Source organism: Pteropus medius, unplaced genomic scaffold, assembly GCF_902729225.1.
Source record: "Pteropus medius unplaced genomic scaffold, Ma_sr-lr_union100, whole genome shotgun sequence".
In the NCBI taxonomy this organism is placed as follows: Eukaryota; Metazoa; Chordata; class Mammalia; order Chiroptera; family Pteropodidae; genus Pteropus; species Pteropus medius.
This window is the reverse complement of record NW_024353517.1, coordinates 4,038,743-4,059,239: the sequence shown is the minus strand read 5'-3', so window position 1 is coordinate 4,059,239 and position 20,497 is coordinate 4,038,743. Positions and strand designations below refer to the sequence as shown.

General features: G+C 44.1%; 1 protein-coding gene across 10 annotated transcripts in view; it reads left to right on the top strand.

Moving 5' to 3' along the window:
• Positions 1-20,497, top strand: part of DGKG (diacylglycerol kinase gamma) — a 189,093-nt gene that overhangs the window by 55,097 nt on the left and 113,499 nt on the right. For 8 of the 10 annotated variants that reach the window (XR_005650210.1, XM_039850497.1, XM_039850499.1 and 5 more), the window contains 9 exons: positions 896-1,061; positions 1,616-1,678; positions 4,670-4,849; positions 8,198-8,247; positions 10,394-10,468; positions 11,089-11,211; positions 15,327-15,444; positions 16,773-16,861; positions 19,916-20,032. Coding sequence is in view for 9 of the 10 variants with exons in the window: in XM_039850497.1 (XP_039706431.1) it covers positions 896-1,061; positions 1,616-1,678; positions 4,670-4,849; positions 8,198-8,247; positions 10,394-10,468; positions 11,089-11,211; positions 15,327-15,444; positions 16,773-16,861; positions 19,916-20,032 (981 nt within the window). In the remaining variant the exon portion in view is untranslated. The remainder of the gene's footprint in view (positions 1-895; positions 1,062-1,615; positions 1,679-4,669; positions 4,850-8,197; positions 8,248-10,393; positions 10,469-11,088; positions 11,212-15,326; positions 15,445-16,772; positions 16,862-19,915; positions 20,033-20,497) is intronic. The other 2 variants (XM_039850498.1, XM_039850500.1) reach the window with 2 other exon arrangements.

Genomic DNA, 20,497 nt, shown 5'->3' with positions numbered 1-20,497 from the left:
CATCAAAGCACAAGCCAGTGATGACTCACTGCAAACTGTTGTTATTGAGTGTTTGCTGAGTGCAGCAGCCCTTTCTGGCATGGTCGCTCTCAGCCTGGGACCAGAAGCCAGGCGGTACTGGGAGAGATACAGCAGGGAAAGGTTCTTGTTTTTGGCATGTTTCTTGGTTCTGCCTTCTGTCCTTGACTTCCTGCTCTTTTCCAAGTGTTTAAAACCGTCACAAGGACATGTTTTGAGAGCAGCTGAGCCAGACTCACACCCTCCCTTGTTTTCCCGAGGTTTGTCCAGGGAAGGTCAGTTATGAAAGTAATGAAGAATGGAGCCTGCCCTTTTCTCTTCTATGTCCTTCCTATATTCTGAGACTCGAATTCTCAGGAATCATACTGTTCACAGCACAGGAGAAAAATCCGCATACCACAGAAGACCCATTTCTCCCCATCATGTCTTTAACTACATCTTTCTTCATCTTAGCCAGGATTTCAGAGCACTGAGCTAGTCTTGCTCACTGGAGACAAGTCCCTCACCTGGGCCTGGATTCAGGCAGAGTCCTGCACTGTGGCCTCCACTCTCCTCTCTATCACTTTCTTTTCTACCTAAATTTAGCCACATCTTGTCACAAAAGCCTCCTGTGGTTCCATGCCTTACCAAGTCCCAACAGGCAGCCACCAGAGTTTTGTCTCCTTTATATCCTCCCCCTTACTCCCTGTGCCTGGCATTCTCTGTCACCTCCTGGCCTTTTTATTCCTGCCCCCACCAACCCCTCCACTTTCCATTTCTGCTTCCCTTTCCATTTCTCTCACCTGCCGGCTCCCTGATTCTGATTCCTTCTCCTTCCCTTTCTCCTCTCTGTCCTTTGTATCTCACCATTGACTTTTCCCTCTTTGTCCCTTCTCAGCCAATTAGCTATGATGTCTTCAAGCTGTTCATGAGGGCATACCTGGAGGTGGATCTTCCTCAGCCACTGAGCACACATCTCTTCCTGGCCTTCAGCCAGAAACCCAGACAGGAGACCCCTGACCACCCAAAGGAGGAAGCCAGCAACAGCGAGGCCAGTGCCCCAGGTACTTAGCCGAGCATTCCCCAACGGGGAAGAGGGATTTTGCTGCTCTGCCACAGGCATGGCTGCACTGCCAGAGTGTTCCCTGAGCTTCCCTCTGGGGTGTGACTGAGGACCAAGGACCAGAACTCCTTTCCTCACAGCAACTTGCAGGAAGCCCTGTCTGGTGAATCTTTCAATAAGAGGAATAAGGAGGGGCATAATTCCTGCCACTCGGGATCAGAGGGGAGGATGGGGAGAAAAGAGGAACAGACTAATATGTGGCAGAGGGAAGAGAGCCTCCCACAAAGGCTGTCAGTCTGTGGTGGAGCACATTCAGCTCATGTGCCCAGGCTGGGACTAGCTGGGAAGTGTTAGAGGAAGGGTAAGCTTTGGTCAGTGTATCCTGGACCTTAGGCTATGATAGGGGAGACACAGCCAACCCCAATAAGTAAGCATGAACCCAGCTGACACCCAGAGACACAGACACAACCCAAGTGATCCAGAAGTTCCCCTACCTACCTTTTTAAGAAGCTGGAGGGCATGGGCTGGCCTTTAAACCTTCTCTTTGTTCCCCAGATTCTAACATACAGAATGCAGATAATGCTGCCAAAGCCGATGAGGCCTGTGCTCCTGATACGGGTGAGTCTTTGGAAAACAAGATTTGGGAAAAGAGTGGGGAAGATCTCATCCTTGGGATGGTGGAGGAAAGCCTAACCAGCAGTTGTGTCTCCATGCCATTGTACACCCTTGAACATATCCTGTCTGCCTCCATCTCTGGGGTCCCTGCTACACAAACATGCTGGGATTCTGAGGCCGAGTGATAGTTCTTGGGCTAAGGCGCAGAAGACTAAAGGAGGCTAGGGCAAGGAGCATGTGCTCCGGTTGACTCCAAATAATATTCACATGCACCAGTTTGAGTAAGTCAGGAGGAGGAGCCCGGGGAAACTGGTTACAATTGTTTTGAAGGTCTATTTACCAGGCACCTCCTTTATTACATATCTCACTGAGCCTTTACAGTCTCACCACTTTACCCACTGAGGCTTTCATTGTTTGTAAACCACTCTTTATTCCTCTTATAAAGCACTGTGACCTATAGAGCTGGGAATTCAATCCAGAAGTGCCCAATCTCAAAGCTCCTGCTCTTCCCTATAGTGTGTCTGTGCTTCGGCTTCCCCATCTGTAACACGAGATGATAATGTGTTGATATGGAGGTTAAGTGAGTTATACGTGTAGAATAATTAGAACAGCGCCTAGAACACAATGAATGTTCAGTAAATATTAGCAGTTACTACTCAGGCCACTCTCTAGAAGTATACTTTATTATTAACTCATCATGGTCTGCCAAGTTCTTCTTCAGTCTGCACCCTCAATCTCCAAGTGTATCAAATGGGCATCCTATTCCCGTGGAAGGACTCTCAGAGACTGTCTACCTCCCAGCTTGCCCTTGGAGCTTCAAATACAGAGAGTCTGAGAGTCAGACCTAATTTCCTGCACATTATTGTCCGGAAAAGGTTGATTCATATTGGTGAATTCCAGCTCTTGGATTGTGCCCAGTGGATAAAGAGTGCAGTTTTATTATATCTTTCAAATATATATAACACAGTATAGATAGGAGATAATACAACTGAATGAGAACTAATTGTAATAGGGACCTAGGATGAGAGACTTTCTTCCAGTGGATACCAGATGTTCTAATCATTTTTCCAGTCACGGCTTAAAGGGCAACTAGAAGGATTATCAAGTTTTCAGTGTTTAACTGAAAGACTGGTGAGATTTAAAAAAAAAAAAAAAAGACTCACTATGAATGGAAAGCAGAACATGACCTGGAATGGAGAGCTGCCTCTGGACCATAAGCTCAGCAAATTCCAGGCTGCTCATGGGGCTCCAAAAAGCAAGGATTAAAAGCATTGGTGCCTTCCTGAGGTTTTCAGGGACAGCAGCAGGGTGAGACTCTACGAAGTATGGGCTCATCCACACCCCTGCCAGCGTCCCATGCTAGGTCCATGGCACCTTGGGCAAATAGGTTTAAATCACAAATAAGTCTTAAATCTTACGTGGAATAGAAGAGGCACAGTATGACACAGATCACTCTCATGGTAGAAAAGAAAGTGAAACTGGAAGCTTTGAGATTCTAAACTCTCAGCAAGAAAATCAACCATGAAAAGAATTTGGCCCCAAATTCCTTACCCAGAGACTGTCTTAGCCCAAGTATCTGGAACTTCAAGAGGAACCTGAGAGACATTACACTTTATTCCCTGAGCTCCCACCTTGGCTGGGGGTGGATTGTTTTATGGCCAAAGTTTCTGAAGTTCCGAGGAAAGATCTATTGGGGATGCTGTCATGTGATATGTGAGAAAAGATAATTGATGATGATAATGGAAGTCGGCTGACTTACTTGACCACCATGCTTACTGGCCACATCTATATCATTCTGGGTCTGAAAGTAACTTCCAGGGTCTTCCTCCTGGAGAATTGGTTTCTCTTATACATGGAGAATATTTGTCTCCTGTGGTCAAATCATGAAAGGGCAATTATCTGGCTCCTGGACGAGGGAGGCATACAACACTTTTTTCACCTTCTTTTGTGATTCAAGATTTAAAGTAGAAAATCTTTTTCCTGTTAGGCCACCTTTCATGGATGTCTTAATCAGATGTCTTTGTTCACCAGAAACAAGAACATAGGGCCAGGCAGACAATACAGAGAACAGCCTATCCCAGCAAGGAAGAGCCAAGTACTGGAACTTCCATCTGTTGAAAATTCCAGCCTTTTCCTTTGCCCAAGCAGAAGCCAGAGGAAGAAACTAAATTCTCATTTGATATAGCCTATTTAGTGTTTTCTGTGAGTTGCACCCTCTTACTGGATATTCAGAGATAATTTTTGGTAGATATGGATATACAGAGGTTGGGAGAAGAGAGATAGCACTCAAAATGCCTCAAATAGTATAATTCACATAGTAAATTATAGGTGCCTAATTTTATGGTTAGTTAGTAACCTTGTATTTCTGACCTGGAGGACAAATTGTGTAGAAAGAACAGAGGGTTTTCCTACCTATGAGAAGGAAAATTTCAGAGGGAAAACTTTATTCCTGTGGTACAATAAACCACTTTCTGCATTTTCTTAATTCAACTGGTTAGACCTGCAGTTAGTCAAAATTCTTCCTAGTTTCTGGAAATCAGTTGATGGTCACTCCCAGTTTTCTCTTTTGACTATTCATCATCTTATTCATCATTAAATGTATTTATTTGAGAAGAAACTGGTAAAAAGGTGTATCAGTAAATGACCAATGGTCTGGATTTTGGAATCCTATCCAAAATTACCTCTACAAATTGGGTGTGTTCCCAAAATATGAGATTAAATGACATTTAACTGTTGGCTATTGATATTACTAAAAATCACTATCCTCCTTTTGCAGAGTATAGGTGAATTTTTTACAAGGATACAGACACTTAAAAGAGTCAGATTAGGGTCCATTCAGAGTATGAACTCCACAAGCTGGATTTCTAGTGCCACTGATTTGATCATATTTACGTAACCAGTGCTTTTGAAGATACTTACATAAACTTCCTGCTTCTACCATGAAAAGAATTTAATATTTACTAAACATTGTGTCCTTGGATGCTTTCCTCTTAGCTATTACAGAATCAAAGATCACTGAGAAGCAAGTGCTAGCTAAAGATCAAGTGGCTTCAGTCCCCCTGGAAAACCATGCTGCTCAATCTTCAGGCTCAGAATCCCCCATCGTGTACCTGAAGGATGTCGTATGTTATCTGTCCTTGCTGGAGATGGGGAGACCTCAGGATAAGCTAGAATGTAAGTACTCACCCCGACAAGGGGCCTCAGCTTTTTTCCTAGAGGAATATCTACTGTCCTGCTCATCATTCTAAACATGCTGGAGATTGTTCTGGGATCATGGGTATGGGTCCTGCCCCATTGGGAGAGGTTTTCCGGCCCTGTCGTGAGCAGTGATATGAACATTTCCTAGAGTCAACCCTGGGGTCCAGCATCAGTTGTATGGAGAGTGGGAAATGCATCTGAGGTCTTGGTATTGAGAGCCAGGATTTGGAAAGGGAAGAGATCTCTGCAAGGGGTCAAGACTCCCTTCTTTTGCTGGCAGAATTTCCTGAAAGCCTGCAACTAGGAAGCTGTTGCCTCCCCTTAGTAGATTGTTCAAGGGAAGATGTTCAGCATCTGTCTTCCCTCTCCTCTTCCATGCCCAAGCAACGCTTACCTATGAAGAATTACTTTTTTCTTGAAATCTAATCAACCTCTGTCTTATGAAAGCTTATTTTCATTTCTCACCCATCCCCTATCCCCACCCCAAGTTTTTTGGCCTTTAGAGAAAAGGAGCTAGTTAATTAAGGGAGTTGAGCTTGGTTTCATGCTGCTACTAAAATTGGTTGCAAAAACTTATCTTCAGGAGGAAGGTAATAGCTGGTGACAGAAAGAAAGCCCGCAGTGGCTGAAACAGTCTTGCAGATGACTCACTCTAGGGATGGTCTCATTGGCCTCTGAGTGAGCCTGCAGGAAAACTTTTTAAAGCAGGAGATGATAGGACCTTGTTAAAAATATGTGAATATTGTTTGGCTTCTCTTGGGACCTTAGTAGACATTAAGGAGAAAACATATACAAAAGTCAAAATTCCAGGAATTAGTAAGACTAATGAACAAAGCTTAAACATTAGCAAGGAAACGTCTGGTAAAGGTTAATCCCTGCCAAGAACAAAATGAAACAGTTTGCTCATTAGCGGAGTTTAAAATCATCTCCATAGGTTTGAGGTGCTAACAGTTGCAGATCTTAAAGGCTAATTTGGAAGCAGATGTAGCAAATTTCTGTTTCTTCTGGCTAATGTTAAAAGTGAAATGTCAAATTATTTCCAACATTCAGCTGGATTTTGAGCTTCAGGTGTTATATTTGTTCATAAATACCAGAGAGAATGTGACAGATTCTTCATATTCGTGGCTCTCAGACTCAGTCTTATAATAGCAATAAAAAGAAACATTTTTAAAAACTTTTTATTGTAGAAAATTTCAAGCACAGATAAAAGTAGAGAGTACAATGAACTTCAATGTACCTATCAGCTACCTTCAGCAGTTACCAGTTTATGGTCAATCATGTTTTATTTATACCTCCTACCCATTCCCTCTACCTCAGGTTATTTTCAGACAAATTCCAGACATCATATAATTTCGTCTGTAAATATTTCAGTATGTACCTCTAAAATATGACTTTTTCTTAAATATAACCACAACACTATTATCACATCTAAAGAAAACGATTCCTTACTCTTATCAAATATTTAGTCAGCATTTGCATTTTCCCCATTATCTTATATATTTTCGACTGTTTATTTGTATCGGGATCCAGGTTAGGTCCATACATTGCCGTTGGTTATCATGTCTCTCCAGTCTCTTTAAATCTTTTGCTTATTTTTTTTTCCTTGTAATTTATTGTCACGGGACCTTGGTCATTTGTCCTGTAGAGTTTAATTAAACCAAATAGATTCAAATCCTCCCTTGATTTTAATGATTGAAAACAAATTAAGCTTTTCTTTTTAATAACCAAACGTGTGTTTTTGGAAGTAATAGCCTGAAATCCCACCTATCACCAATGCAATAATAACAATAATAACTCTTCTCATCGAACACCTTGTATTTGCTAAGCATTTTAAATGAATTATCTCATTTTAACCTCATAATAACCCTAGAAGATTGATAGGATTATTCTCATTTTACATGAAAGAAAGCACAGAAAGGTTAAACGACTTGCCTGAGGCCAGGATGCTGAAATAAATAGGTGCTTACACTTTCTAGTTCTACTGTTCATACACAATAGGACCGAGAGAGTTTTGTGTTAGAGGCTCATCCCGGCCCAGGACCTGGGAGCAATTCCCAGTGGGAAGTTCTCTCCTTCTTTACATCATTCAACCATCTGTTGGGTAAGTCAGCCTCCTATGTTGAGTGCCTCTGACTGGGACATTCTGAGGAATCACAAAAAATCAGAAGCCCGTGACCCTACTTTAAACAATTTAAGCTCAAACCAGAGACACACCACTGAATAAACAAGCTGCAGAGACACTAAAACATGTAGAAGGAAGTGAAGACCGAAAGGCAACTTGATAGGAGTGATGTGGCCCCGTGAGACCCAAAGTGGTTGCATGGGGGAGGGTCTGGGGAGGGGTGGTCCGCAGAGAAAGCAGGCATGACGAAGGGTTGTAAAGAATGGGAGGAATATGGAGACATGTTCAGCTCTGCTCCCCACCCTGCTGACTTCCGAGACCACAGACAGGATCTCTACCTTTTAGATGAACAAAATGCAAGTTTCCGGGTCCTATAAGTGAACATTTAGTCCTTTGCTCAGATATCTCTTTCAGGTCGTCCTTATCCTACATCACCTATCAGTAACTCATGATATAGAGGGTGTTTCTGAACAGCATGTTGACATTTTATAAAAAGAAATACAATAGTTTCTGTGATAATAACTACATTATTGAGGATTAAATAACTAATAATGACAAAGCGCACAGGACAGTACATTGTACATATTAAATGCTACATATAAATGTTCATTAATGAAAGGATATAAAAATAAATAAAGTAAATTGAGTGCTTTCTACATTCCAAGCACTGTAGATTTAGTATATGATTTACATATTTATTTTCATTTTTAAAAAAACCAGGAGAAAGAAACTATTATACTCTCCATGTTTCAGATGAAGAAACTGAGCCTAAAGAAGTTGACTTATTTGATGCCTTAGAGGTAGTAGGGCAGGGCCAAGATTTGAATCTGCCTAACTCCACACCCTTTCTGTGTGCAATAGAAGCAATGCTCCATCTATATTTCTGGTACCTCTGCCCCACCATCAGCTGGGCATTTGCTTTGAGTTGTGTTCCAGTGATGCTGAGAGATACGAATGCTCTACATCAGCCACGGAGTTAATGCTTAGGCAGTCGCAGAAGCCAGGTGGCTTGGTTCTCGTCCCTCTTCCCACATTCTCTGTAAGGAAGTCAGACTCTGTGCCTTGGGGAGTGGGTGAGCTGGTTGCAACAGCCTTTGCCCCAGTGATGGTCAGAACTGATCTAAAAACTGGCAGCAACAGAGCCTCAGCTCGTCCCTGGTACCTGGAGGACACCTCAAGCCTCACCTCTGTGTTTCTTTCAGTCATGTTTCGTCTCTATGATTCAGATGAGAACGGTCTCCTGGACCAAGCGGTAAGCTCTCCAAACATCCCTCCTTGATCCAAGAAAGCCTGGGGGAGAGGGGAGCCAGTGGATAAAGAGTCTGAAAACTGTTTCATCTTTACAAGAACAACAATGTCTCAATATGGGCTGCAGAAATGAATAGAACCTCCCCCGCCCCAACTCCCTTCCCCCACCACCATATTCTATTTCCAAAGAGCCAGCCTGGAGGACAGTGAACTTCAACTTGCCTTTTTATTCCAGAAACCCAGGATCATAAAATTTCAGAACGAGGAGATGCTTTAGTATCTCCTCTAGTTTAACTTCCTAATGGGTTCAGAAATTCTCCTTACAATTTCCTGCTGGAGCTCATGGGCAGACAGGAGGAGGTAGGAGAGGCAGCAAGACCAGGGCGAGAGGGCAGGAGGAAGGAAGGTTCAGGTAACTGCTTGTGTGTTTTGGCATCACTCTTGCCTTCCTCTCGTACCCCAGGTCACTAGCTCTAGGAATCTGGTTCTATGTGCTCTGAGCACATGATTCCATCTCATTGCACCTGGGAAAGCCTGAGACTCACCCCTACCGCTCAGGAATAAGAAGGGATAGGTGCAGTGAAAGGAAGGATGGAAAAGGAAGAAGGCAGAGAGGGGAGAGGGCAAATAGAGTCAGACAGGCCTTGTCTTCATGGCTGGCAGTGTTAGAGATGGAACTCGTTAACAGAAAGGCTCTGAGGTTGAGGTGCATAGGGCTGAATTAGACCAGAGGGAAGGAGAAGGGGAACAAGTTTATTAGACCAACCAAAACATCTCAGTTTCCTCTAAACCCCAGAGTGTCTTTATGAGATCCCTACAGCCACATTGCAGTGCCATGGGTTGGGTCATGACAAGGAACAACCAGAGAATCACAGATTCAAACATTTGGTCAACATGTATTTATTAAGTACCTATTATGTGTCAGGTACTATTCTAACACTGAGGATACTGACAAAAGTCCATGCCCTCATGAAGCTTTCGCTCTAATGCAAACACACTTACTGAACAACATAGGAAAGTATGTGCTAGAGGAGTGTGCTAAAAGAAAAATGAAAGAGGGAAAGGAAGTGTTGGGGAGAACTGCGGTTGTAGCTAGAGGAGCCAAGGAAAGTCTCCCTGAGGAGGGGACGTCCGAACAGAGACTTGAGGGAGGTGAGGGACAAAGTCATGGGGATATCAGTGGATGTGCTTTTCGAGAGAGGGGACAGCAAATGCAAAGGCCCTGAGGGGTGCCTGAAATGTTAGCAGATTAACTAGGAAGCAGAATTAGTGAAATTAGTGACAGATGAGGTCAGAGTTAATAAGTAATAGGAGGTGAGATCAAAGGAGTAATGGGATGCGGGGCTGGGGGTGGTGGTGGAAGAAATTTGCAAAGCATTTTCGAGCCTTTAGGTGATTGAGAGGGTTTATGTGGAGAAATGGAGAACCACTGGAGATTTTGAGTGGAGGAACGACGTAGTTGACTTGAGTTATAATAGGATCACTCTAGTTGCTGTGTTGAGTCCAGACTATAGGGTGCAAGAAGAGATACCGGGTAGGAGGCTATTGAAACTATCAAGACAAGAAATGATGGTAACTTGCACCAGGGTAGAAGCATTGCAGGTGGTAAGAAGTGGTTCAATTCCGGATATATTTGGAAGGTAACTTCAGTGGACTGAAGCAGTCTCAAAAAGAGTTATTTGATTCGACTTTCCAAGAATCCCTGGCAACTGGACACCCAGCCTCTTTGTGAACACTCCCAGGACGGGAGAGTTCACCCACTGCCTTGAAACAGCAGCTCCACTGCTGGGGTGACTGTTAGAGAGGTTTTTCTTCCTGTACAAAAGGCACCTCTAGTCTGCCAGAGCAATTTCAATACAAAACCTGATTCTGCTCTCCGCTCACCACCCCAGTGGTGAGGACAAAATAGGCCAACCCTCAACTCCTCCTCTCTACACCCCTTGGTTTACCTCTGCCCTCTATAACTGACCAGGACATCTGACCAGTGGAACATACCAGTTCTACACAATTGTCCTCCCCATGAAATGCCGGCATATTGCACTGGCTGCTTCTTATGCTCTGCTCTGCCCATCTTGCCACACGGGGTTTGATGTTGAGTCTTGCTCTGGAAAACACACCTTCACTTGGTTTCTCCCTTTGATGTGTTCTAGGAGATGGATCGTATTGTCAACCAAATGCTGCACATTGCCCAGTATCTTGAGTGGGATCCCACGGAGCTAAGGCCTGTGAGTTTCCAGAAACATGGGGCGACTTCCAAGTGAGCTTCCAAGAGACAAGTGGGACACACTCAGGACTTGCATACAAATGTTTACTATGCAGGCTTCCCGCTACTCATCTGCTTACAGACAGCTTCTCTGGGATCCTACACCTTGACCTCACACTTCTCTAATAGGAAAAAATTATAGACAGCGGGGGAAAGTATAGACATAATTCAAAGAATAATTCTCCCTAACCTTTTCACCAGAGCTAAATTTTTATAACAAGCATTCATAGATCAAAGAGTTTACAGCTAGAAAGAATTTTAAAGATTCTTCTCAATCACCAGATCATTATATTTTATATATCTTTTCTCTAATCCTCACTGCAGTGCTACAGATATAGCAATGTTATTTCCATTTTACAGATGAGCAAAGCAGAACCCAGAGTAAGGGTTCTGTCCAGGGTAGGGCAGAGCCAGGCCTGGAGCCCTGGTCTCCTCAGCCCCACTTGCTCCCTCACTGCTCTACTCACTGTGAATCAGAGGGAAAGGAGGTAAAGCCAGGCAATGCATAACAAATAAGAGGGCAGAGGTGGGCAGAGAAGTCGAGGATGAAAGTGGACAATTGCTGCTCTGTGGATTCCGCAGATACTGAAGGAGATGTTGCAAGGAATGGACTACGACCGGGACGGCTTTGTGTCTCTACAGGAATGGGTCCATGGAGGGATGACCACCATTCCATTGCTGGTCCTCTTGGGCATGGATGATTCTGTAAGTCAGCAAGCCTGAGCTCAAAGATCTCTTGCCTTTCAGGAACATCGAGCTCTATGTGGAAGTTAACATCTATATGTCGCCTTGGCTTCTGCCCTAGTGCTCTAGGCCAGGACAAAAGTCCTCTCTTTTTACCCTATTAGTGACTGAAATATATTCATTCATTTGACAGATGCGTCCAAAATTATAACTAAATAAAGGTACTGTTTTGAGCTCTGTGAGGGGACACAGATATCATAGTCACCCACCAGAAGATTATACTCGACCAGGCAAAGGCCAAACAAATTTCAAGGAAGAATTCTATCTTTGTCACAAATTAGGGTTAACAATTCTTAGGGAGTTGAGGAAGAAAGAAGAAAAGGAAAAAATACCAATTCATTGTGAAGAGAAGGGCAGTCAATGATGGTATCTTATTTAACAAGCAAAACAACCAGATAAGGTAGGTATTTTTTCCCCAACTTATACGAACGGAAAACTGAGATTCTTAGCCTAAGGAACAAAAAAGGAGCCAGAATTTATTTGTACTTGATACCAAAGATCTTGTACTTTCTAATGACCCACACTTTGGAGTGAGATCAGTGGGAAGAAATATTGGAAGGTGTTTGCTCTGGCCCTGAAGGTATCATACATGCAATTTTGATATCCTATTTTTTAGATAAAGATCAAGTAGATGGACCGAGAAGGATGTTTAATCTGATTTACAAGAACGGGTATGATTTTGTGTTAGAAGATCGTGGAAGAGAGAGTTTATGGTCAGGAGAATACCTTGATCGAAGACTCAAATGAAAGAAAGTTCAAGGTGTATTAGAGAAACCTCCCAGTTTGATCAGAGTAGGGGATAAATTTAGAGGTTTAATAGAAAGTCAGTGGTTATGTATGCCTGCATCTGACCTAATCAGTTACTGCATTTTCTGCTTAATTACCAAGGGAGGTAACTTTCATACAGGAGGTAGAAATGGTGACATTGAGCATTTACCAGGTTGTGTGACACCTCTTTGAGATTACGGAAATGTTATAGAGAGGAATGGAACAGGAAGTTCGGCCGGGCTATCCTCTGACGGTCGTTTCCAGTTACGTCTCCATCTGACAGTTCTGCACTTCAGAACCGACGCTGAGCCTTCATTTCCAATACTCGAGAACTAAGAATCCTTCTATCATCTAAAAGCATGTCCAATTCTTTCCAACTACTCAATCGAAATCAAGGAACCAGGATCTATGCTACTCCCTTCTTATTCCTTAGAACCCTAGAAAGTCAGAGCTGAAATAGACTTTGGCGATCCCTGGTCTATCCCCTTCATTTTACAAACTGAGGGCCAGAGAGGTAAAGGACTTGCCCGTTAGTACCTGGTTAGTGCCAGAGGCCATCCTCCATATTCAGGAACAGCAGACCACTCATTCAGTGACCCTTTACCAAAAAGCTACTGGGTGCAAGAACCCAAATGAGCGAGGACCTGGGGGCGCTCAAATAAGTAGATATACTTTCTGCTAAATAATATTCAAGACTATACCTGAATCAAAACAGAAGTTCTACTTGGGCACTGTTCCAACATACCTGTTTTTTCTCTGAAACATGGAAATAGAGATGAGATATTTTAATCACAAAGAACAAATGTCTATTTTCTATTTGCTATCTTGGACTTGCTGAACCCAAAGTGCCACCAGTCCTTTGCATGGGGTGGACCTACTGTTTTATGGCTGGAGGAGGGAGAGACAATTTCTTCAACATTCTCCCCAGTGTCTCCTCCAAATCAAGAATGTAGCAAACAAAAAACAAATGTGAATTTAGTTTTCATTAATCAAAAGTTTTATGCATTTATTTTTAAATATACAGTAAATTTTAAGTTTCTACATTTAATATTTGGGGCACAGAGAGTGCATTCCTCAGTGTCTAAAAAGTCACATTGCTCGTTTGGCTTTTTCAAAACCCACACATGGCCACTAAAAAGTCTGAGATCTCTGAATGCGATGCATGAGAAACAATCTGTCTCCCAGTAAAAATGCAGAAGCAGCCTAGTGCATGAGGAAGGTTACGTCCACATCCTGCAACCTCCAATTGTGTAGAAATGAACGAGCCACATGATGGTGCTATAACCCAAACAAAAAAGGGTCCTTTTCCTTCTTAGTTAATATCTGTGAAAATAATATCTAACAGAGAGTCAGCTAACTGATTTAGTTAATAAAGATGTTTGCAGGTAAAATGACAGTCCTTTGGGCCCACTGAACAGTGCTGTAGTTTCCTTTCTGTCTATGAATAACACCCTGGTTTGTGGAGGAAGGTGAGAAAGATGGAAGGAGGCCAGCAAGAGCCCCCAGTTTGACTACTGGCTTAGTCACATATTACTTGTGCAGTCTTGGGCTATTTATATAACTTCTCTGAGTCTCCATTTTTTCATTTCTAGAATAGGTATAAATCTACCTCCTTATACATAAGAAAATATTCTTTCCTTTCTTGTGTGTCCTCTACTGTCTAGCATGGAGTAGGAGCCTAATAAAAGTTTTAATTTATAATGTGTCAGGCGCTGAATTAGGAGATTTGCTTGTATTATTTAATTTAATTCTTACAAAAATCCCTCAAGGATGATGTTTGTCAAGGAACGAATGAATCGGTCTTTTAACAAATCACTTAATCAATTAGTGAACCTATTTATTAAAGTAAAAAATATTAGGTAAAAAGGCTATAATTCTATAAATCTCAGGTCTTGGAAGAAGTAAGGTTTCGAGGCAGTGAGGGAAAAAGAGCTTACCCTGACCCCAGGAGGAGACTGGCATTTAGAAAAGTATATGGGCTCCTCTAGAGACCGCTAGCAGAAGTCAGCAAACCAGAGGAGCCTGGAAGTAAGAACCGGGTTTGAGTCCGGTGCGCTGGACTCTTAGTACCTGACTGTCAACACTCACCACCTTACTACAGTAGTTTTTTTTTACTACCCTAAGGCCCAGCCTAGAGTGGTGCTCTTTTGATGGAATGTATGAGAAAGGTTCAGGGACAAAATTCAAGGAGGGAAGTTTGAAAGTCACAGCCTCCAGCAAGGCTGCGTGCTCAGAGGCTAGATGGTGGGAGCTTTGGTGTTCAGGAAAGTGTGGGATTGTGTGAGGCTTGGCTTCTCTAGTGGAGAAGGATGAATTTGCTTCTGAGCCAAGTCAGGAGGAAATGTCTTAACCCTCTCTCTGTTTTACTGTTTTTTCGGTGTACAGAAAGTTAATGAGAAGAGTGCATTGTTTTTACTAAACTACTTTATTCTGATTATAGAACTAGTACATGCTCACGATAAAAAATTTGGAAAATACAGAAAATAAAAATTAGAGAATAAATAAATTCATAGTGCTTCCAGCTCTAGCTAACCTCTGTTAACAGTTTAGTGACATTTCTTCCCATCAAAGATCTTATTATATAAAACCGAGATCATAATAGATCATCAAATTTGCATTCTACTTTTTTTATATAGCACTGTATGATGAACATATTTCCATGCAATTAGATATTTTTTATCAATATTTTTTGATGACCACTTAACATTAAATCGCATGGCTCTACCACAACTAACATTTTGGTAATTTTGAGACCTTCAGGGTATTTCCAGTGTTGTGTTATTTTGCTAGGTTAAACATTGGATAGAGCAGAAAAATGCTTACCTGTCTTTTAAAAATTATTTGTTTAGGATAGAATCCAAGAAATAAAATTTGTAAGTCAAAGGTTACAAACATTTAAAGGATATTAGATAGATAGATAGATAGATAGATAGATAGATAGATAGATAGATAGAAAGAAAGAAAGAAAGTTTGTTCTGATTTACACTTCCACCAGCCGTGTAAGAAAGGGCTTGTTTTCTGCCCCCCACAACATATACTGTCACTCAGATATCCCTAATTTTTAATATTTAATAATTTTTAATATTTAATAATCTTAGAAAACACACGCACACAAAGAACTTCCTTTTGATTTCCATTTCTTTTAAAAGAATCCTTACATCAGTAAAATAATTTAATATCTTATCCTTCAAAAATGAGAAAAGAGTCTTTTTAGAAAGAAGAAGGCAGACAGGAGGCTTCTGCTAGCCCACGGCTTCTGCCAGCTTGAGTCACCTGCTGGGTGCCCCATTTCCTTCCTATTCCTGCAGGGCTCCTCGGGGGATGGGAGGCACGCCTGGACCATGAAGCATTTCAAGAAACCAACCTACTGCAACTTGTGCCACGTCATGCTGATGGGCGTTCGGAAACAAGGCCTGTGCTGCATTTGTGAGTAAACTTCCTTCAAACCCCTTTTCCCCAAGAAGTATCTTGTTCTGCACATGGTTGAGGCATTCTAGAAAAACTCTCGGTATTTCTGCTTCCTAGCTTTAAGGACCTCTCATATTGTTTCAACAGCAGAGAACAAAGCAAAACCTCCATGTTCTATTTTTGTTCTACCCAAGTCAAATGGATAAGTGTTGTCCCATTGCTGAAGTGCTGTCATGGGCTGCTGACATTCCCCTCCCTCACCTCGGAAAAAGTTATTAAGGTTCGCACATAATTAAAAAGTAGCTCATACTAATTGCAGTTGGGTTTTACTAGTGAATAGTTTGGGCGGTCAGAAGAACCTTTATAAAAAAAAAATAATAAGTAACATGAAACTATATTTGTAAATGCAGTGGAAATTAAGACTATCTATTGTTTCACTTTATAATCCATTTAGTAAAGTCAGATGGGAGAAGAGAAAAAACACTTGAAAAAGAAGAGAGGGAGACTGGAGAGGAGAACAGAAGAAAGAGATGGAGGGGAAGGAAGAATGGGTCATGTAGGATTTGGGGAACAGGAGGAGAGTGGGGTGGCTGCAGTGAGAAAGCTTCGTAGGGCTCAGGGTACATGGGTGCAGAGTCCTGCCAATCACCTCACAATACAGACAGATCTGAACCCACCAGAGACCGGGGAGCTGCTGCTGCAGAGAGGGCCCATGAGTGTGTCCAGGTCATCAGTGTTTCTTTTAAACATGCACACGTGAGCTAGGTAACCGCGGCCACAAAAGTCATCTTAACAGCTGGGCCCAGTGTTCACCAAGAGCATCTGAAGACTAAAGAAAGGACCCACCAGTCTTTCTAGCACTCATTCAAATCCAGCTTTCACTACTTTTTATAGATTCAGTCTCAGTCTCATTCCGATTAAGCTCTAGGTTGGGCCTCTGCTGTTCACATAGTAGTAAGCAGTAGACACAACAACAATAATAATAATTTATGAAATAGCCATTGTGACCTATAGATAGCGAGGATGACTCCTCACACTGCCCTCAAGTAGAAAGTGCCCTCTGGAGATGCTCTCCTGCCACATTCACTGCCCACAGAGGAAGGCAGTCTGGCAGGGTGGAGGGTACAGAAGCGTGCCTGGGAGAACTGTGGACTCTCTTCTCAGTGAACAACTGGAGACTATTTTGAATTTCTGTTAGGCAAGGCCAGCTCCATATGTCCCCTGCCCCTGACTGGCCACCGAGAAGGAGGCACGGGCCTCAGCTGGAGTGGGGTTGGGGGTGGGGTAGCTGGACCTTCCTAGGTGGTCACTCACAAGCACTTTCCTCCTTACTTTTTTTTTTTCAGACTGCAAATACACCGTCCACGAACGCTGTGTATCCAAAAACATTCCCGGGTGTGTCAAAACGTACTCAAAAACCAAAAGGGGCGGCGAGGTTGGTGACACCTATTGCCTTGTTTTACTGCATGCTGCGTCCCAGGCAACATGTCCATCACCACAGATTCCTGGGCAGGAAGGGGCTTTGGGAGCTTTATCCAGTCCCTTCTCTGTCTTGAGGATTATCCTTAAACCATCTCATTCATCCATCAATGCATTAAGCATCTCCCTGGTGCCCACCATGTACCAGGCACTGTGCTAGGGGGACACAGGTTATTAGATGGACCTCAGCCTGCTGGGGAGCTGTGCAGACTCGAGATAAGAAGAGAGACAGGCAGGTAAGCAGAGTACTAAGTAGTGAAATTGAGGACAGCCACAGGGCTGTGGGGGACGCACAGTTGAGGCACCAAGGGAGGAGGCAGGGAAGCTTTTACAGGCAGATGGCATTTCAGTTGTCTCTTGAACCCAAATCAGGAGGACTTCACAACACACAGATGAGGGCACGGCCCCCAGGCAGAAGAAACCTCGCGTGCAAAGGCACGGAGCAGACGCGGTTTATCCTGGGTCCACACCTAGTCTGGTGTGACTAAGCAGAGGACGCGTAAAGGGAAGTGGCAGGAGATATGTTCTGAAAGTGGTGAGATCCAGCCTGAGAAGGTCTTGGGACGCCAGATGAGGAGGTGGAAAGGAGTTTCCTAGGCAGCAAAGGGGACACTAGAGTTGCTTTGAGCACATGAGGAGACCACTGCGTTTGCGAATTAGATTAATTGCTCTGCTTCTTCCAGCCCGGCTTCTTTTCAGTGTGTTTCTTTTTTTTTTGCTCAAGGTGAGGCCAGGGATTAGTGAATATCCTAGCAGGAGGCATGGTGCAGGAGAGAGGTCTGAGGGAAAGAACTCTCCCAACAGTGAGTGCTGCACCGAGGGCCCGGCTAGGGTGAGGTCCGCACTCACCAGCTGTGCTCTGACATGTCCACGGCAGCACAGTGGTGGCTGTGTCTATGCTGCGTGACTCCCACCCGTGCCAGCTGTTAAGTATTTTGACTGTCCTACTGGCTGAGGTAGAAAAGATGAAGGGAGAGTTTGAGAGATAATTTGGAGGTACCACCTCTGGGACTTGGTGATAGAGATGTAGAGGATGAGAGAAGGAAAGAGGTTGGGAACTCGGCCACTGGGTGGTGCTGTTCACCGAGTCTGGAAATAGGTTCTTCTCAAAATTAGCAGGGGAGGGACACTCTTGAGTTCCTGCAGGGAAGATTCCAACGAGGAATCTGAGTCAGGAGATGGGTAGCAGGTGGGAGTAATATCCAGCCTCCGAAAGAGAGGGCTCCTCCAAGGGCACACATGCATGCCCCATGAGACACTGCATGGCCTCGTCCATACACCTTTCCATGTCCATGCCTTTCACCAGGATGCATGGTATACCTCCTGGGCTTAGGCTCTAAGCCTGCACTCTGGTCACTTATCACACATGGAACAGAGGGAGGCCACTGAGGGGCCAGCAGGACACATTCACAACCTTCTGAGTCTTCAGGAGCAACCCGAGTCCTTCATCATCTCTTCGAATCCCAGAAGAGGATGGAGAAGGCAATGTGGTGTCTGGAGACAACCGTGGACTTGGAGTCAGAAGACCTGGCTATGAAGCCCTGCTTGGCCACTTCGCAGTCTTGGAGCCTAGGGCCAGTCACTTAACCTCTCTGAAGCCTCATTTCTTTCTCTGCAAAATGGAAATAATAATGACCTCGGAGCAAATTCAATATGGCCATGTAGATGACAAATCGATTAGCAAACTAGGTTCTTTATACACTCAGGGGATGAATGGCAGAAGGTGAGAAGCTACAAAATAAAAGTGACGTCTTCAAAAACAACAATTTTACCAAAAACCATTTGGGAAGAGGGCATAGTAACTTAATTGATAAGTAATTTAAAACTTTAATATAAACATGGATGATATCATGCAAATATTTCATGTGTTTTTAATATTGTATTTGTAGTTGGCCCTTCAGACTAGACCCCCCACTTTCCCCTAGAGTCCATGCCCTCTTCCTTCTGCTATCCAGGGTGCCCTGGTGGAAAATTTTGAGAAGTTCTGTAGAATTCCTGGAGGAGACAGCTGAGGCCTCAGGCCCCCCAGAATTTGGTGGCTGTACTCACAGACACACACATACACATGTATTCCTACCCGCTTCCCAAGTTCCTAGGCTGCCCTAGTGTCATTTCCTGACCAGGGAGCAGATACAACCAGCTCTCCAGGAAACAGATGTGAAAGCTGCAAGCTTTGGCCTGTTTCTCTAGCTCCTTCTAAGAGTTCTTCTCAACTTTGAGTGCACACTATAATCACTCAGGGTGCTTTAAAACATACTAATGATGGGTCTCGTCCCCAGAGACTCTAATTTATTTGATCTGGAGTGAGGGCTGAGCTTTAGAACTTCTGGAAGCTCCCTCAGGTGTTTCTGATGGGCTGCTAAGGCTGAGAACCACCGGCCTATAGAAGACGGGAAGGGAAGTTATCCATCAGTGGGCCCCTCCAAAGGGCCAGGACTGTGTCAGGAAGGCCCTTTTAAGTGTGCCATCTCATTTAATCCTTCCAGCAAACCTAGAGGTGGGGCTTATTATGCCATTTCTACAGATGAGGGACCTGAGACTCAGAGAGGTCCAGGAACTGGCCAAAGGTCGCCCTGCTGCGAAGTGGAAAATCAGTGACTCCAACCAGTTTTATCTGCTGCCCAAGCCCTCCTTTGTTTCCCTGCATCGCGCTGCTTCCAGAACAAGGTGCACACAAAAACGTCACTCTGAGAGAGGTTCTGCAAGACAGACAGATGGACTGCCAGACCAGCTGCTGCTCAGAGGCTTGACTGCCAGGGTGAATGAGCTATTTAAAGCACAGGAAAAGTGTTTTTTTTTTTTAATCTACGGTGGTTAGCAAAATGGTGGTTAGGCAGGAAGAGACCACATCAGTGCAATGCAGCAAAGCAGCCCAGCACCCAATAATTGCATAAGCTAAATGGGAAACAACCCTTCCTGGCCTCCCCACTCCCTGTGCTCCTCCTCAGGCCCAGGGCCCCGAGGCGTGGTTCTGCAGCCTTCCCTGGTCTCCTTCCCTTCCCTCCTGCAGGTGATGCAGCACGCGTGGGTGGAAGGGAACTCTTCTGTCAAGTGTGACCGGTGCCACAAAAGTATCAAGTGCTACCAGAGTGTCACCGCGCGGCACTGCGTGTGGTGCCGGATGACGGTGGGTTGGCGCCCAGGGCAGCCCTGCTTCTTGTCAGTATGGTTTTTTTCTCAAGCTGAGGCCTGGAATTAGTGAACATCCTAGCAGAGGGCATGAGCAGAGCCAGGGGGCCAAGGCTGGGAGGGAGCCCAGAGCCCCCATTCAACGCCCTAGGTCTGACAGTTCCTCCAATGAATCACCAAGCTGCCCAGAAAGAGGCACCCCCCGCCCCAGAACCAGGGGAGTGGGGCTGCTTAAGAAGAAGCTGGCCAATCTACTGTCTGTGTGGCCCGGCAGCTATGAATTGCAGGCTAGACCATTTAACTTTCTTCACCTAGGTGTCATCTGGGGCCAGGGGCACCAGCAGAGCTGGAGAAGAATTAGACACTAGAATCGTGTCCCTTAAGGAGTCAAAGGAAGGCACACTCTTTAAAACAGCCCCACTGCCTGGGCCAGAGGCATGTACCTGCTGCTGCCAGCCACAGC